The sequence below is a fragment of the Oryza brachyantha genome, chromosome 5 (assembly GCF_000231095.2).
Source record: "Oryza brachyantha chromosome 5, ObraRS2, whole genome shotgun sequence".
In the NCBI taxonomy this organism is placed as follows: Eukaryota; Viridiplantae; Streptophyta; class Magnoliopsida; order Poales; family Poaceae; genus Oryza; species Oryza brachyantha.
The window spans coordinates 4385016-4402963 of record NC_023167.2 but is presented as its reverse complement, the minus strand read 5'-3'; the positions used below and the strand labels follow the sequence as shown (position 1 = coordinate 4402963).

At 40.1% G+C, this 17948-nt stretch overlaps 3 protein-coding genes across 3 annotated transcripts; 1 reads left to right on the top strand and 2 right to left on the bottom strand.

Annotated features, from left to right (window-relative positions):
• Positions 1 to 683: 683 nt before the first annotated feature.
• On the bottom strand, positions 684 to 1497 carry LOC102720989 (NDR1/HIN1-like protein 10). The gene is made up of 2 exons (XM_006655021.2): positions 1120 to 1497; positions 684 to 929 (listed from the first exon to the last, which is right to left on the bottom strand). Exons 1-2 carry the CDS (start codon positions 1495 to 1497, stop codon positions 684 to 686), a joined length of 624 nt encoding a protein of 207 aa, XP_006655084.1.
• Positions 1498 to 7903: 6406 nt separating this feature from the next.
• On the top strand, positions 7904 to 8506 carry LOC121054415. Its single transcript, XM_040523913.1, has one exon. The coding sequence runs from the start codon at positions 7904 to 7906 to the stop codon at positions 8504 to 8506; it is 603 nt and encodes a 200-aa protein (XP_040379847.1).
• Positions 8507 to 13719: 5213 nt separating this feature from the next.
• Positions 13720 to 16664, bottom strand: LOC102720431 (NDR1/HIN1-like protein 10). The gene is made up of 2 exons (XM_006655019.1): positions 16290 to 16664; positions 13720 to 13965 (listed from the first exon to the last, which is right to left on the bottom strand). The coding sequence occupies exons 1-2, from the start codon at positions 16662 to 16664 to the stop codon at positions 13720 to 13722; spliced, it is 621 nt and encodes a 206-aa protein (XP_006655082.1).
• Positions 16665 to 17948: the final 1284 nt, after the last annotated feature.

Genomic DNA, 17948 nt, shown 5'->3' with positions numbered 1-17948 from the left:
AACTCAATGATCACAATAAATTTCGATCCGTTTAGTATCTAACATGACATTTGTAGCGAGGGTTATAATCCTAATCTGTTTGCGAGTTGCTTTGTAGCGAGAGTTACTATATAAGTTTCTTTTCACCTTCCCTACATCTCTATAAGTTAGCTCAGTCCATATGGATGTTGCACATCACATTCTGTATCCTGGCTCATGGAGTCATGCATTTCCTATAACATTTTGATTCTCCTCGGAAAGCCTACTGTATTATGCAATTATGACACTCCAGATCACATAGACTTAATTGTTTCAAACCAACTCTAGCAATTATTCTCATCCTGGAAAGCAATTTCACTAAACACATGCAAACAAATCTATCCTAAGAGAATCAACTCATCTTTGCCATTGATGATGGGCATGATTATTTTAGGGAAAAATTGCAAGTAATTTTGGTGAATAGGGGATATGCCAGCATCTAGGTAGAGCTGAAAAAGTATTGTAATAGGAAACAGAGGTAATAAATATATGAGACTGAGAAATCATAAATAGTTTGACACTTTTTCAAAGAGTACATATCAGAGCAAAAAAGGGCACGGCACCGGAGTGTGCACTGACAGTTAATGAAATCAATGCAGTAGGTAGTAAAGGCGGAAGGACAATCGTATGTGCGATTTGCATTTGCACTCCCAACAGGCGACGGCCTACTTGACGGCCCAGCAGCGGGTGCCGGCGTCGAATACGGCCGGCGTGGCGTTGGCCGGCGGCGGGAACCATAGCCAGCAGCCGTACTTGTAGAAATACACGTCCCTGATCAGCCACACCTTGTACTTGAGGGTTAGCGCTACGCTCACCTTCACGTGCACCGTCCCCTCAGCGATCTCACGCTCCAGCTCCGCCGCAGTGCCGGAGTCCACCTCCACGGCGCCGCGGAAGGACGGGTGAAGCACCTGCATCACATGCGTATTGCTGAAATTAAACGTAAATGGAACGGCTTATTGGTGATTAAAAGGTTATAAGCGATCGAAAAGAAAACGCTAGCTGCAAGATAAAACTGGAATGAAAAAAGAATGATAAAATTCACTCCAAAAGTTTTTAAGTGTAGGCGAGAAAAGATGGGAAGAAGCACGATATACGCACGGTTGTGTTCTTGGGGCCCTGGCGGAACGGCGCCGGGAGCGCGTCGTCGGCGGGGCCGAGCTTGGTGTCGCCGTAGAACGCGGTGGCGGCGATGTCGAGGTAGCGGATGGAGAGGCGGCGGTGCGCGTTGCGGAAGCTGAGGTCGACGGCAAGGTCGTAGAGGAGCTGCCGCTGGTGATCCGTGGCGTTGCCGTCGGCGAGGTGGAGGGCGGCGAGCACGCCGGAGTCGATGCGGGGGTGGAAGCGGTCAGGGCGGAAGAAGAGCCAGAGGATGAGGAAGGTGACGCTGAGCGGCGTCCAGAACTGCACGCACTCCCACGTGCGCTGGAGGATGTACTTGCAGCCTTCGCACGGCGACTGCTCGTCGTCGTCGTCCATTTTCTTAGGGGCTCGCACGTACCTGGTCTCTTGGCGATGTATATATCTTGCATGTTAGGTGTTTTCGGGGAAGCAAGCATGCTGCTACTGCTACTGCCTTCAATCACAATTTATTATTATATGTTGGCTTGGAGTTCTATGTCAAATATTTTAGCTTTAACCACCAATGGCTAAATAAAATCTAGCATATATTTACAAACCATATATATAGTTGGTGCTACTAAATTCCATCACCTTAATACATACATTATGTCTGATTTCTATGTTTAACGTCGTTGATTTTTAGACATAGGCTGATCATTTGTATCTATTTTTTAAAACATGCAAAACTATAATTTATGTTTAAAGTTTAATTACAATGACAAAACAAATCATAGTAAAATAAATAATGGTTAAATATATTTTCTTTAATAATATATTAAACATATGTTCAAAAGTCAAAGATGATATTTATTAGAACCGAAGAGAGAGTATTGGAGTATAGAACTCCCGAAGGACCTGCCTATACTATGCATGGTGAGAAACCAAACAGAGAAACAACATTTAATCAAGTTTTGGAACAGTTTTGTCTGAGTACAAGTAAATTAGTGATGTAACAAGTGAATTAATGATTCAGGTCCAAACTTTGGGCATCCTCCACTAGATGATGTCTGCATGCTAAGTTCTAATGATATACATGCCATTTTTTTTTAAAAAAAATAGTAACCTACTACTATGATCACATACAACCTAGGCGCCTAATATTATAAATACGAATCTGATTCTTAGTGCAGCGGTGTTGCCAATTGTAATACCAAGTTGTTATATGGTATGATTCTTTTTTTTTTTGAGAAAATATGGTATGATTCTGTTGCGCTGTTTGGATGCACATCTAACCAGCGTGTCTATCACTCTCTCCCGTCTCCGCCACTAGCTTCTCCCAAATACTTACAGTAAGATCACAAAACAATTACATTATTATGAAAAGATATGTATAAGCCAGTTGTTTAAATCTTTTAGTTAGATTAATTTGACTATATATGTTGCGGATCTGTCTTAGTAAAAACTTTCAATCCTTTCAACTGTGGGGAATTATTGCACTTGTTATATTTTAATATTTCATTTGATCAGGAGAGTTCAAACATTTGACCAAGTTTGGATCAATGTTTTATTTTCTTGACGGGCCAGAATTCAGAGCCTCTCCGGCCGGTCCAGATCAACTCTTTGTTTTCTTGACGAGCCTCTCTCGTCTAGATCAAAGCTTTGTTTTCGTGACGGCTAAGACATGAGAGCCTCTCCGGTCTCGATTAACGTACGCTTTATTTTCTTGATGGAATCTCAACGGTCTATACTCAACACTTGTTTTGTCAACGGATCAATACTTGTTTTCTTGACTCGCTTGTGAGTTCTTCTTGTCATTTCTAAAAGCTTGGATACACATGCCATCGTGATACCGCGCCCAACTTAGCTATTACTTTCTGGTGATCCGTGGCGTTGTCGTCGGCGAGATGGAGGGCGGCGAGCACGCCGGAGTCGACGCTGGGGTGGAAGCGGTCGGGGCGGTAGAAGAGCCAGAGGATGAGGAAGGTGACGCTGAGCGGCGTCCAGAACTTGCAGCACCCCCACGGCGACGGCTCGTTGTCGTCGTCCATTTTCTTGGGGGCTAGCTCGCACGTACCAGCTGGTTTCTTGGCGATGTATATATCTTGCACGTTAGGTGCTTTGGGGAAGCAATTAAGCAGGCTGCTATTGCTACGGCCTTCACTCACAATTTATTATTATATGTTGGCTTAATTAGAGTTGTATGTCAAATATTTTATCTTTAATCACCAATGGCTAAATAAAATCTAGCATATACGTACTACCTATAATTTTTTAATTGATGAGTTAACTTTTAGATTTACATTTAACCCTTCGTCTTATTTAAATTTTTTTTCTAAATATGCAAAATCGTAAATTGTACTTAAATTACTTTCATAATAAATCAAATCATAATAAATAATCAATAATTATATAATTGGTTTAATAAGACGAAGGGTCAAGCGTAAATCTAAAAATCAATGATGCCAATTAAACAAAACCGGAGGGATATTAACAACACCATATATATGTGGTTGGTGCTAGTATATTGGTGTCCAAAACTTCCGAAGTGCCTGCATGTTGAGGAATCAAGACAGAAACAACTTTTAATCAAGTACTTGAACAAATGTGTGCACCGGCCAGTAACATGTTCGAACTGTTTTGGGATGGGCGCCCAATTCCGGTCCAAAATTCAGGCATCCTCCGCTATAGATGCTGGCTGCTACGCTCTAATGCAATAGTTACTCGTGTTGTACCAAAATATAGCAATCTAATACTATAATTAGAGTTTTCAAAAAAAATACTATAATTAGATACCACCTAATACTATAAATACGATTATTATTCATAGTCCAGTCATGGCGTTGCCAATTGTAGTATGAAGTTACTATATTTCAGAATTGAGTGGGTACATGCTTATGTTCATTGATATGATCATATGATGTTGTTGCGTTGCTTGCACTTCCACACAACTACACAAAAACACTAGGATGTTTTTGATATCCCAAAACCGGGCACCCCCGTGCACCCAAACTAAGAACCATCACAAATTTTTTTTGCCAGGTATATCCACGACCCATAAAAATTAAATACTAGCCTCTTTCGTGCTGAGTTTTGTTAGTATAAAAAATAGACAGGAATGCCCATATTTGTAACAATTACAAACATGAACTGGCACAAATGAGGTTATTATTTGTGTCGGTTTTAAAAAATATCTGAAATAATGAGCCGGTTTTACGACCAGGATGCACATGTAACTAGCTTATGTGTCACTCTCCCCTCTGTCACTCGTTTCTCTCAAATACTTATAGTAAGATCACAAATCAATTGTAGTAGTATTACAAAAACACATTACTACAGAAAGCGTTTTTTTTACGAGGGGTCATTTGGTTCCATGCAGGTGGCTTGTGGCGGCGCCTGGAAAGATTGCCCCTACGGGGCGGCCGGGTCTACAAGCCACATGCGAAGATAAGTTATCGCATGTGGCTACTTAAGACAGCCGCATGCGATAATGTGCCTATTTTCGCAGACGGATGTCTTAAGCTCCCGTATGCATTATCACATGAGGCTTCTTAAGACGGCCGCGTGCGATAATAGGCACATTATCGCATGCGGTTGTCTTAACCAGCCGCATGCATTAACCTATCTTCACATGCGGCTAGCTTAAGCGGCCGCATGCGATGATCAGCCATATATGCTCATCAACACTCACCCAGGCCTGAACTGTTGCATGTGAAAACAAAGTTTTCTCTCTCCTTTAGCATGCAATAAATAGTGGGGAGGTTTTCAACTCGAAATTTTTGCTTGAGCTCTATACGAAAGGTGAAGAACTCTCACTCCTCCTTCATTGGGCTCCATTTTTGTTAAATCTCTTTGGTAGAAAGTGGAGTTTTTTTTTAATATTTTGACAAGGTTTGTTCTAGCTAGTTTTTGTAAATCCTAGCTCCGAAATATATGTTTTGATGGGCAAATTTTGCAGGTAAATATGCGTACATATTACATGTATTGTTGTGGTTTTTTTGAAGGATAATTGCATTTAAATGATTGTATGAAATACCTGTTGTCTATTATTTTTATTCGTAACCTTTTGTCTTATATAAATAGATGGATCGATCGTCATGGATGTATGACATGCAGAGAACTCAGCCGATATTTATGAAGGAAGCATCTAAAATTTTGATCGGGCAAAGGCGCATGCTTTGAGGGAGAATATGACCAAAATCTTTTGTCTATGCCGTCATGGCAATAATCAGAAATTATTGGTAGATCCAGGTGAAATATTTGGCCACATAATGGAGTACGGATTCACCGTCAATTACGATGAAGAGTTAAATTTCAAGATGAATGATGCAGAGAATTTTATAATCGAAGATATGTCCCATGAAAGAATGGATGCAGGTGTTTCCACCGATAATGAAGATTTTGAGGGTGGTTTTGATTTAGAGGATATGCTATGCCATGTTGAATCAGAGGTTCTAGCGGGTAGGTCACGAGGGTTGGAGAATTGGCAGCCATTGGAGAAGGCAGCGAAGGATCGTCTTTATGATGAAACGAAGGGATGTGATAAGAATTTCACAGTCTTGCATTCAGTGCTTGAGCTTCTGAAATTCAAGGCTAAACATGGATGGTCGGACACAAGTTTTAATGATCTCATGAGTTTGTTGCGTGTATTGCTTCCTAAGCCTAACTTTATACCATCGAACACGTATCACGCGAAGAAACTCATTTGTCCTTTATATCTTGGTGTTGAAAAGATTCATGCTTGTAAGAATCATTGCATACTATACCCTTGTACTATCCTTTCTGTACGCAGATCCCAGATATCCCCCATGCTGCACAACGTTTCGATGACAAGACTATCTGGAACGTGGGCGCTGACCTCTGTCGATTCATCCGTCGTGATGTCTGCAACGCAAGAGGTCTCTTTTATAAAGAAGAGTGAACTTGCATTGGATGACAAATTTAAATCTCTCAGGTAGTGGGAGAAAGAACATATGCAATGATATGTACACTAATTATACACCTGATGATTCAACTATGGCATATGTAATTTATATTTAGTATGTAAATTATACGTTAGAATTAATATTTATGGTTATGTATTTGATGTTTGTTCTAGTAATAACAACAATCCGACTATCTCATATGTTTACTACTCCGAAATACGATAACAAATGCCTAACTAATTTAATATTAAATACAAGACACATCTCACCGAAAGGCTACAAAATATATTAAATTTACTATTCGGACATGGATTTTCCCATGCGGTCTACTTAACACACCGCATGCAAAAATATATCTTCGCATGCGGTGTTGTTAAGTCGACCGCATGAGAAATCCATTATCTTATAAGGTCATCTTAACTGGCCGCATGCATAAATGGTGATCTTTGCCGACCTTTTCGTACATGTGGGCTGGCCAACCGCATGCGAAGATCGGTTCCGCCCGTATGCAAAAATGCTTTCTGTAGTTGTGACATATCATTACATATGTATGTTTAGGATGTTTAAAATTGATGTTCCACATATGAGAACCAAATATTTAAGTTAGATTTATTGTCTTTCGATTAAAAAAAAATCAATGTTTTCAATTGTTGGAACAATTTTGAACTAGTTATTTTTGAAAAATGTTGTATTCCTCGAAAATATTTCATTGGATCAGGACAATAATGTTTTATATTTGGTGAAAAACAACACTTAAATTTTTTAATATGCGGTCTAGATCAACTGATCATTTTCTTGGCGCGGACTGTCCAATCAAGATTGGATTAACGTTTTATTTTCTTGACGGGTCAGAATTCAGAGCCTCTCCGATCCAGATCAACGCTTTGTTTTCGTGACGAACCTCTCCCCGTCTAGATCAACGCCTTATTTTCGTGACGGCTCAGACTTCAGAGCCTCTCCGGTCTAGGTCAACGCTTATTTTCTTGTGGAATCTCAACGGTCTAGATCCAGTACATGTTTTCTCGATGGATCGTAGCACTTGTTTTGTTGACTCGCATGTGGAATTCTTATTGTCCAGTCATTCCTAAACGCTTGGATGCACGATATTAATGCATGCACTAATCCCAACTTAGCCAGAACTAGCTTCTCTAGCACAGATTCACCAATGGCTTCAAAATTTTGTACGTATATATTAACAGAATCATACGGTTGGTGCTAATGTATTGTTCTTCTGTTCACAATAGCATGCTTGTATTGATATTGTTGGTCAAATTAAGCTTAATCAACCTATACGGCCACGTTTGGCAAAAAATAATTAAAGTGAGACTATAATTAAGGCGAGGAAGCACCGACCAAGACAGAAAGCATCTTTCAAGTCTTCCTCTTTGCCGGGACGGTTTGCTCTGACAACAGGTAAACGTCGGTGATAATTAAAAAATGTACTGTCTTCTCGGTACATCTCATCATTTTTTTTATCACATAAGTTTTCTAAATCTATCTTTAACTACAATTTTTTATGAAAATATATAAATAAATATTTTCTTATTCTTATTAAAGTACTATTTTTTGACTCGTATATATACACACACGCGTATTGTCCTAGTACGTTTCGGAACTAAATGTTTTGTCAAACAATGACGGATATCTTTATGAGTCCAGATCAACTCCGCCGCTCAAGGTCAGCTAGCTAGGCACTTGTTTTCTTAATGAGATGTATATATAGAGCACTTGTTTTCTTTATGTGTTGTCGTCATTTCTAAACGAGCGTATGCATGCACAACGCATAGGCCGCCAAAAGGACCCGCAAGCAAAGGTTGATACAAGCTTCCATTCCCCAGCTCTCCTGTGGCAAGCTAGTGCCGATCGGCAAGCCAAATCCTAACGCCTACTTGATCCAAGGCATGGGTGAATCGATCGGCAAGAAGGTCCTCTTCTTCGTCGGCAAGACGATCCTTAACTTCCTCGGCTCCTTGCTAAGCATCTACCTTCTCTGGCTCATCTTCTTCCGCCCCTACAAGGTGCGGCCCCACGTCGACGGCGCCGCCCTCGCCGTCTTCGACCTCGCCCCGGCGCCGCCGGGTAACGCCACCGCGCTGCGCTACGACCTGGCCCTCAACGTCTCCTTCTTCAACAGCCTGCGTATCTACCGCGTCCGCTTCGGTCACCTCACAGCGGGGCTCTACTACAACGGCACCAAGATGGGGCCCTCCGACGACACGCTGCCCAGCTTCAAGCTGCGGCCAAGGCGGCACCGCGTGGTGTACCCGGCGCTGCGCGGGCGGGCGAGCAACGTGAGCGACGCCGTGGTGGAGTCGCTGGCGAGGGAGCGCGCGGAGGGGCGGCTCAACCTCGACGTGAGGGTGAAGACGACGCTCACCTACAAGATCTGGCCTAGCAAGGCCACCTACTACTACGAGTATGACTGCTGGCTACAGTTTGCGCCGCCGCCCGGCAACGGCACGCCCGCCTTCACCGGCGGCTTCAACTGCGGGAGGCGCAAATGATACACAAAGTATTTGTGCTACGTTGTTGTTTGGCTTTTTCTTCTTCCTACATACGTTTTGGCTTCACTAAAAGTTTAGTTATTGTTGTGTTATGGATGCGCGTTGTATGGACAATCAAAGAGTTAATTGTATCGCATACTATATTTATAAATTTATGACGGAAGTGCCATTATGTTCCTTAAAATGTATAATTTGTTATTCTAAATATGAACGAAGTGAATAATCTACCTATTTCAAATGATGACACCAATCTCAAATTTATCTTAATGGGTTCGTACGTAATTACAGGTTAAATAAATATTGTCTTTGTGTATATACTCGGTGGGTTATTATTTCGTTGTAGGGACCATTGTTGAAACCACATGTTTGGACAAGTACTTCCAATTGTGACACAATTTGAATTTAAGTTGAGTTCCTAATTGGTCTCGATCTGCAAGGCCCAATTAAGTTTATATATATATATATATTCAGGACAACGGTCTAAGAGAATACACTAGGACAACTGCCTCCAAGCAGCAGGCTCTCCCCACAAGCCAGACCCTTGAGGCCCGCCATTTCTTTTCTTGCAAAATAAATTTGCACTGCACCGGAACCTGACATCTGTGACGGGCCTAAAGGCCTTTTGGTAATGGACGCTGGCCTGGTCAGTGTTGAGTGGTCATTGATGAGGCCGATACATTACTGACGGGCAAAATCCCGTCACGGATCGTAGGCATCTTTGATGGGTCTCAAAGTAGACCCATAACAAAAGGCGTTACAGCCCGTTACGGATAACGTATCAGTGACGGGTTTAAAATTGAGCCCGTCAAAGATAGTAGTCATATGTGACGGGCGCAGTTTATAGCCCATCACCGGCATCCGGGCGATTTAGTAGGACGGGCATGAACTTATCTTTGACGGGCTGAAATTACAGCCCGCCACCGGTAGGTTCTAAGCCCGTCACGGATAATGCAATAGTGATGGGCTTTTATTACGGCCCGCCACTGATAATAAAATACAAAAAAAATTGTTTTCGGCTAGCCTCTGGATTGCTAGCCATGCCCTCTAGAATACACGCATAAATATATAATCCTAGAACCGATAAATACAAATATTTGGTCACAACAGTTGTATTTGGTTAGCAATACAGATATATACAGATATTTGTGCACTGCAAGTATTGTACTTCGTTAGCAATTATCATGTAAATATATACAAGAACACATGATGTACATCATGTTAATGGCAAATATTTGTGAAGCACACAGTTAGCTGAAAGGTATAGAAAAATTGTTTAGCTTTGCACCACAAGCTATAGGGAAAATTGTTATACTTTATAGCACACACAACTACTCAGAAAAATTGTTTAGCTTTACATCACAAGCTAGAGGGAAAATTGTTTAGGACGGCATCGAAGTGGCATGAAAAGTTCCTTTTGGTGATACAACTTCCGAAAGCAAGAAGAAAGCTAATTCTTCTCTAATATTGCCAAAGTTGTGGGGGAAAATATTATTTATATTTGCCTGTAATAGATATAGCGACGAAACATTAGAAAGTTGCATAACATGGTTAGAATGCTATAAATAAACCCGTAGTAATGGAACATTACACAAACCTCAAGATTTGAATTCTTCACCTACATAATAAGATTTCGGATGTGGTGGCACACATAGAAACCACACGTGTCACCAACCTTTAGGACATACTGGTCCCATACAGAGTCCAAGGCAGAGGTTAGAGTAGAGAAGTTGTACTTGTCACTCTTTTGAGAGTTGAGGTAGTAAACCATACTCCATTTAGGGACAATGCATCCCAAAATCCAATAATATCTGCGTTCATAACATATTTTTTGGTTAGGAATCTAGGATATGTGTTTTAAAATAGTTTCTAAATATGGATGGATTACTTACTGTTGGTTGTGTGCATACACGATGAAGTCTTTGTCTTGGTGTGCCCAGAAGCAGTTTTTAAGATATTCGACAATCGCTTCCAAAGCATTGTTTAGCTGCGTGTCATTAATTTGTTGAGGGTCTAGAAAGCCGACTTGGCTTCTTGTCTGTCGGGACTCTTTCCAACATAACCCAAAAGTCAAGAAGCTACTATTAGCATTGTACAGTGCATTGTACTTGCAGAATTTATCCGTACTAAGTGTGTCGATACTTACAAGTTGTAGCACTTCAACAACCCTGTGTCGATCGTCCGTTGTTGAAAAAGGTTGCATAAATAGTCGAATCCCACTATGAAGTATGTGGGCGACTACAGAAATGGCTCGGGACCATGGTACCCAACTTTGGATGCATCTTTGTTTTTCCTTGACACGTTAGTCCTCTCCATGTAGTACCCATGTAGTTGTCGGGAATAAGGCCCCATTTTGCCAAGGACGCTATCTGCAACCAAAGGCATGCGTAACTTGAATTGATGTGAATTGGCCACTACAATGTCAAGGTTAAGCTTCTTGGGAGCTAACGAACCTGGTGCCTTCCTCTTGCCTTTTCCCTTTACAAGGCCCTTTCTAGAAGCAACCATTGGAGACGACAACTGAGCCTGGGTTTCCTTACGACAGTCGGCCATTGATGTAGGGCCAAAATCAATGTTAGCTTCCACTGCGGCTTGCATCTGCAGTTGTTGTACAACGGTGGGAGCTGAAGGTGATGCAAGAGATGGAGCAGTAGGCTTAGTCGATGGCTTAGTAGATCTAGGAGCCAACTTAATGACAATTAGGCCCTTGGGCCATTGGATGAAACTCCCACGAGCCGCCCCTAAGGTCATGATCTCATCGTTGGGATGGATTTGTAACGGCCATGTAAGCCAGTCATCCTTAACCATGTCGACTTGGACCTTTGCGTGTCTAGCAACTAAGTCTGTGCCATGCACCTTCGTGGTATCAGTTGGCTTGTACGCTTGGCTCTTCGCAGCGTCACAGCACCAGGTGGGTGTTACCCTTACTTGTAAGATGCACATGGCGGTATCCTGCGTGCATTGAAATCACGGATTTAATGTAAGGATATATGTACATATTGAAAAATGATCAAGTTTCGAATAGGTCGCTACTTACTTCAATGTGATCAACTGCGGCTGGCACTGCAGGAGCTACGTCCCCAACTTCTGTTGACGCGCAGTTCCTTCTCCGTTGTGAAGGACGCATACTTCTTCTACAACGACGGGAGGTGGTTCATCAACTATGACCATCTGTCTCTGTTCAAGCTGATGCCTTATCCTTGCCTCGACCTCAACCACCCTTGCATTAAGCTCTTGACTAAATTTCTCCCACAACTCCTCTCATATTTACTCCTTTAAGCGGATTTCCTTGTCCACCTTGCTTACTTTCCTTTTCTTGTACTGCCAGCTATACTGAGCGAGGCCAATTTTCCAAGGAACGATCGAACCAATTCCTCTTGTGTGGCCTCGATGCTTAGGATTTCCAAGCGCTTTGGTGAGTATGTCATGCTCCCTTTGCTTAGATTGGACCTCGCATGGCGAGGACTCTAGGTCCGTAACTAGAGTAACCTACACAAGACAAGTTTGGTTAGATAATGGGAGTTCGACGATGCATGTCTATGACGATGTGGTATTAATCAAATTGCAAACTCACTAGCTGTTGGCAGACTTGGGCATCCACGGGGTTCGAGAAGAAAACCGTCCCATCGGCACTGGATTTTCCACGTGCTTGTGCCCAATTTCTTGCGCGCTCATTCGAGATGTCGTCAAAAGGAGCCGGGATTTTAGACTCTCAGGCGGTCCCTGCGCCATTGGTCCATTCTCCCTATGTATCCTTCTGTTCCTAACCGGTGCAGATGCTCATTCCTAGCTTGCATCTCCCCTTCTTCATGGGCCATATTTGGCCCAAATTCTTCCTCTCCCCTCCTCTTTTAGGCCTGACCTGCTTGGTAGCCCACCTCCTTCTCCTCCCTATTTTTCTCATTTCTTCTTTTATGGGATGAAATTTCTTTCTCCCCTTTGGCTCATATTCTCTCTTCCCTCCCTCTTGGCCCAGCCGATTCATCCCACAAAGAACACATATATCTTTCATCGTTCTCTTTTTAATTTGTAATTAAATTTTGTAGTTGGTATTTTCCCCTCATAATAACTTCAAATCTAATTATTCTTTTTTCTATTGTTTTCTTAAATCATGATATTTCTCCCCATAATAAGTGATGAAGACGGTCTCTAAAATTTGTCCTGACATATTTATACTTACATGGAGGAGAGAGAAAAGAAAATAGAAGAGAAGTAGGCTATAGATTTACAGCTAGCTACAACACAAGCTTCAAGACACTAATTGTGTATAAGAGGTGGATAATACATTAATGATATACTTATATATTTATTTGTAACTATTGTATAAATTGGCTCTATGTTAGCTCTTAATGACATGAAATGATTTTGAAACTAATAGTTAGTTTTTCTGTTAACCTTACTCTTACACATCATAGTTTTTTCATCAGTGATTAAAACTGCAAAGAATCTCATCCAACAAAGACTTGTGTGGCTTGTGGCCGGGCCGGATCCTCTATAATACTACGTAGAAGCACTATTCATATCAGGAGAACAACAAAAACATACTGTGAAAGATATTATACAGTTTTATATTTTAATCTAATGGTAACGAAATATCTCAAAAAGGATGTTTATAGCTATATATATATGCTGCTGGAGAGGATCCCTTTCCCTCCTAACCAGCTGAGTGGAATAATTTTGTTTTTCACAGTTGGATCATCTTATTGTTATCCTGGGTAGGGGTAGGCATGGTAACCACCAGAGCCTCATTTTTTGTGATTGTCTATAACGGATGCTCCATCCATTTCTGAATATTTGACGCCATTAATTTTTTATACATGTTTGATTATTTGTCTTATTTAAAAAAATTACATAATTATTATTTATTTTTATATTATTTTTTTATTGTTAAATATACTTTTATGTATATATATAGCTTTACATATTTTAATAAAAAATTGAATAAAACGAACGGTCAAACATACTACGTAAAAAAGTCAACGGTGTCAAATATTTAGCGACGGAGAGAGTAGTTTATTACACGCATTATCATCCATGGTATACATATCAGCACAAAAGTGGCATGCATAATGACGCTGCATTAAGATACAGTGTGGGTGGTGTACGTAGTATCTGAGATTAAGGCCGAAGGACAGTATATGTGAGAGACACGCGTTTGCTGCCAAAGCTCTGACGACGACGACCCAGTCCAGACGCAGCAAGGGATGCATGGCTTACTACTTGACGGTCCAGCACTGGGTGCCGGCGGCGAAGACCGCCGGCGTGGCGTTGGCCGGCGGCGGGAACCAGAGCCAGCAGTCGTACTTGTAGAAATAGAGGTCCTTGACGAGCCACACCTTGTACTTGAGGGTTAGCGCCACGCTCACCTTCAGGTGCACCGTCCCCGACGCGACCTCGCGATCCAGCTCCGCCGCCGCGCCGGAGTCCACGGCCACCGCGCCGCGGAACGACGGGTGCAACACCTAAATAATATATATGAGTAAATTTCAGAAAACCACATGCATGTGTGGTATGGTGAAAGTTATAATCAATTAATCATATCGTAGAGGTTATACGATTAAAGGGTTTTGGTAGAACCCACCTCCTTCTACTCTCATGTGAATTTAGAATATCTAAAACAATATTATTTAGAATATATAAAAATTAAACTAATCATCTTTGTTAACTAAGAAATCAATAACTATATATATATATATATATATATATATATATATATATATATATATATATATATATATGTAAAGATGTATGAATACTTTAAGTATTTGTGTGCTCACATGGCCGGTTTACCTATTATGCGCGCGCCAAATCTATTCTATACGTGAGTTTTATTAGTCCCTAAATATTTTAATGTATAGGTAAGCCAAACTTTAGTTTATATCTTGCACTGTGATATGATCATTTTAATTTCCATTCATGTTTAAATTGCTTAAAAGACATTATAGTACAAAAGATACTACATATGAAATTATTTATTTTTATATAAATTTTCTACTATTTGTATCTTGTATATACAGTGATGCTTAAATAGTTAAACCTGTGGTTACTGACACCCACAGGTAATGAGTATGTGCAAGGTTTCATACCCATCAGGAGTAATAGCTATACACATGGACACAAAATGGTCTTGCGGATATAGTTTTGCATATGCACCACTCGTGCCACCATGCCTAATTGTCATCCCTACTGTGGACAATGTGTCATAACTCGTAATACCTTTGCTTTTTTTGCAACTTTGGTATATTATAAAGTGCGGCATTCACAAAATTAAATTTAATTACACAATATATATCGATGCACAGTGCCCAATTCCACCAAATATCATATCATAATCTTAAATTAAGGATTTTTCTTAACATACTCTCAAATAATTGCAACCGTTAGTTGCTTTAGATCCAAGGGCTCTGATTGTTTTATACTATCCGGTAAATTTGTGTGAACTAAAATATGTAACGTTACGATAAATTTGTGTGTTATATATCATGTTAAAATAGATGAATTGGTAAATATATATTACCAAAGTTTCAAATAATTTTTTAAATATCTTATTAAAAATACATAGTTAGATTTAAATTTATTACATTATTATCACTAGCACTACTAGAAAAATAATTTATCGCCATGAAAAAAATCGTAGCATCAATGCTAAAATCGTGGCAATAGGTACATGTTGTCACAATCTTAAAATCGTTGCTAGCCGTGGCAATAAATAGTGTAGCAATAGGTTATTGCAACGATTTTTATTTAGTTGTAACAAATTTTGATATTGCCACAAAATGGACGTGGCAAAAAAATGTATTGCAACACTTCACATTATTGCAATAGATAACTATTGCCACCACTCCATATGTGGCACTAGTTCTATCTAACAAAAATAAATGTTTCAATATTAATTTATCATATTCGAACCCAAGATCTCTCCCTCACGCGCGCTCTCCTTTACCAACTCACCTACATATCAATCTTGTTTAAAAATACATATCATTATATTTAAGCTTTCCTATCTGAGATTTGAATCATGAATTTGAGTATTTAAAAGATTTCAAATGAAAATTTTAAGTTGTAGAGCTCTAAATTTCATACAAAATATATCGTAATCAATGTCCATATGACAAGAATAATTTAAATTATGAGATGATAAAATTTTTGTTGCAACAAATTTGTTAATCGTGGCAATAGAAAATAGTGAAAAGTACCATGTACTATACAAATTGCCACATAAATTTAAATTGTGGCGATAGAACATGTTTTTTGCAATAGTAATGTTTTTTATGGCGATAGATCATTTCTTATCGCAACAAAAATATTGAATAAAACAACGATCGTAAATCGTTGCAACAAAATATAGTTACCTGCCATAGAAAAATTATCATTGCGACAATATAATATATTGTCACGAATTATTTTTCGTTGTAATAAATTGGTGGCAATAAGTTATTTTTCTAGTAGTGTAGTAGTGTGAGATCCCGTAGCATAGCCCTAAATTAATTGATGCATCACAATGCAGTTAGCTAGTTAGAAACAACAGAAAAACGTAATAATACCTCCTTTCTATTATAATATAAGCATTTCTAGCTTGTTTAGTAAAGACTAAAAATATATGAAAAGATTTTGTTTTACTCACTTCAGGGTTAACTTTTGAATTTTGAATTGATTAAATTCCCTTTTATAAGCATATGATTGGCTCTAAAATTATTGGAATAATTATATTATGATATAAAATTTGAATCAAAGAAACACTTGTAATATTCCAGAACAGAGAGCGAGTAGTAGAGACGGTACATACGGTTGTGTTCTTGGGGCCCTGGCGGAACGGCGCCGGGAGCGCGTCGTCAGCGGGGCCGAGCTTGGTGTCGCCGTAGAACGCGGTGGCGGCGATGTCGAGGTAGCGGATGGAGAGGCGGCGGTGCGCGTTGCGGAAGCTGAGGTCGACGGCAAGGTCGTAGAGGAGCTGCCGCTGGTGATCCGTGGCGTTGCCGTCGGCGAGGCGGAGGGCGGAGAGCACGCCGGAGTCGACGCGGGGTTGGAAGCGGTCGGGGCGGAAGAAGAGCCAGAGGATGAGGAAGGTGACGCTGAGCGGCGTCCAGAACTGCACGCACTCCCAGGTGCACTGGAGGAGGCACTTGCAGCACTCCCACGGCGACGGCTCGTTGTCGTCCATTTAATTGCTTGGTCTTAATTATCACCAACCGTCCTAGCGTTGTGGATCTTAGCTTATCTATATGTGTGTTGGATACTTGGATGTTAAGGGGTTTTAAGGTGGAGCAGGCTAATTAATTAACAGGCAAGATGCTGCTACTGTTGTTCAAAATCACATGCCCGCAGACTCCAAAGTCCTAGGTAAGTCAAAAGGTATTAGCTTTAATCATCATTCCAAATATACGAAATGACCTGTAGGCTTCATGTTCCAATTAAGCCTACAAATTTTATTTAGGGTATGTACAACGTCTCTCTTTAAGCCGTCTTTATGCTACGAAATTTATAAAAAAACTCCGTCCCATCTTATAGACGACCACAGCGTCTCTTCGCGAAAAGACAACAATGGTACGTGCTCCAATGCCAAACCGACACCGCTAGCACTGTTGTACACCGCGTCTCGTCTATTCGCTAGTACTATTGATTACCTTGATTTATGTGTCAAGGGATAAATTAAATGTTTTACAGATAAACAAATAGACAAGTCATTGTACAGGCTGTCTATTTAGTTGTCTTTGTGTGTCCAACAGACAACAACTGTCTACACTATTGTACTTGCCCTTATAACCCCAAATGGCTTTAATCATCATCTGGTTTTAAAAAATACAGGCTTAAATTTAAAGTTCTAAGTAAAGAAACTAGCTTTAATCATCAATGGCGGCTTTAGTACGTCATCAAGGGCTTTGAAAAATATATAAAAACATTACGCTTAGGCTTAAAGTTCTAAGTCAAAAAATTGTGTGAATGTATTAAACTGTCCTCCTAATAATGTGGACTGCTGAACTATTACTACAACACTTATAGGATGGACTGTCTGGACCTCTTATAAAGATAGACTTCAAACTATTTTGCCATCTGAGCCTATGAGTTCCTTGGTCAGTGTTAATGTTTGAATGTTTAACTTAGAACTATTTGGATTGGAGCATGTAGTACCAGCGGTGTATCTAGGATATTATGTTTAGGTGGCCTAACTTACATAGTTTTTAAATAGCGTAAACATATCAAGGCAAAAATACAATACATCTATAAAACCATCAAAAAATCACCATCACATATTACTAAGGAAGCATTTTTTTCTCTTTCTCTTCATAGAATTTATTTTATTTTCTTACACGCATATATATGGATTGGATAATTTTTTTGGCTGATTGGCTTTTTAGAGAAAAAGTCAAATGGCATATTTATAAATAAAAAATTATAAATAAAACTTTTATATATGTGTACGATGAAAAAACCCAAATCAACTATA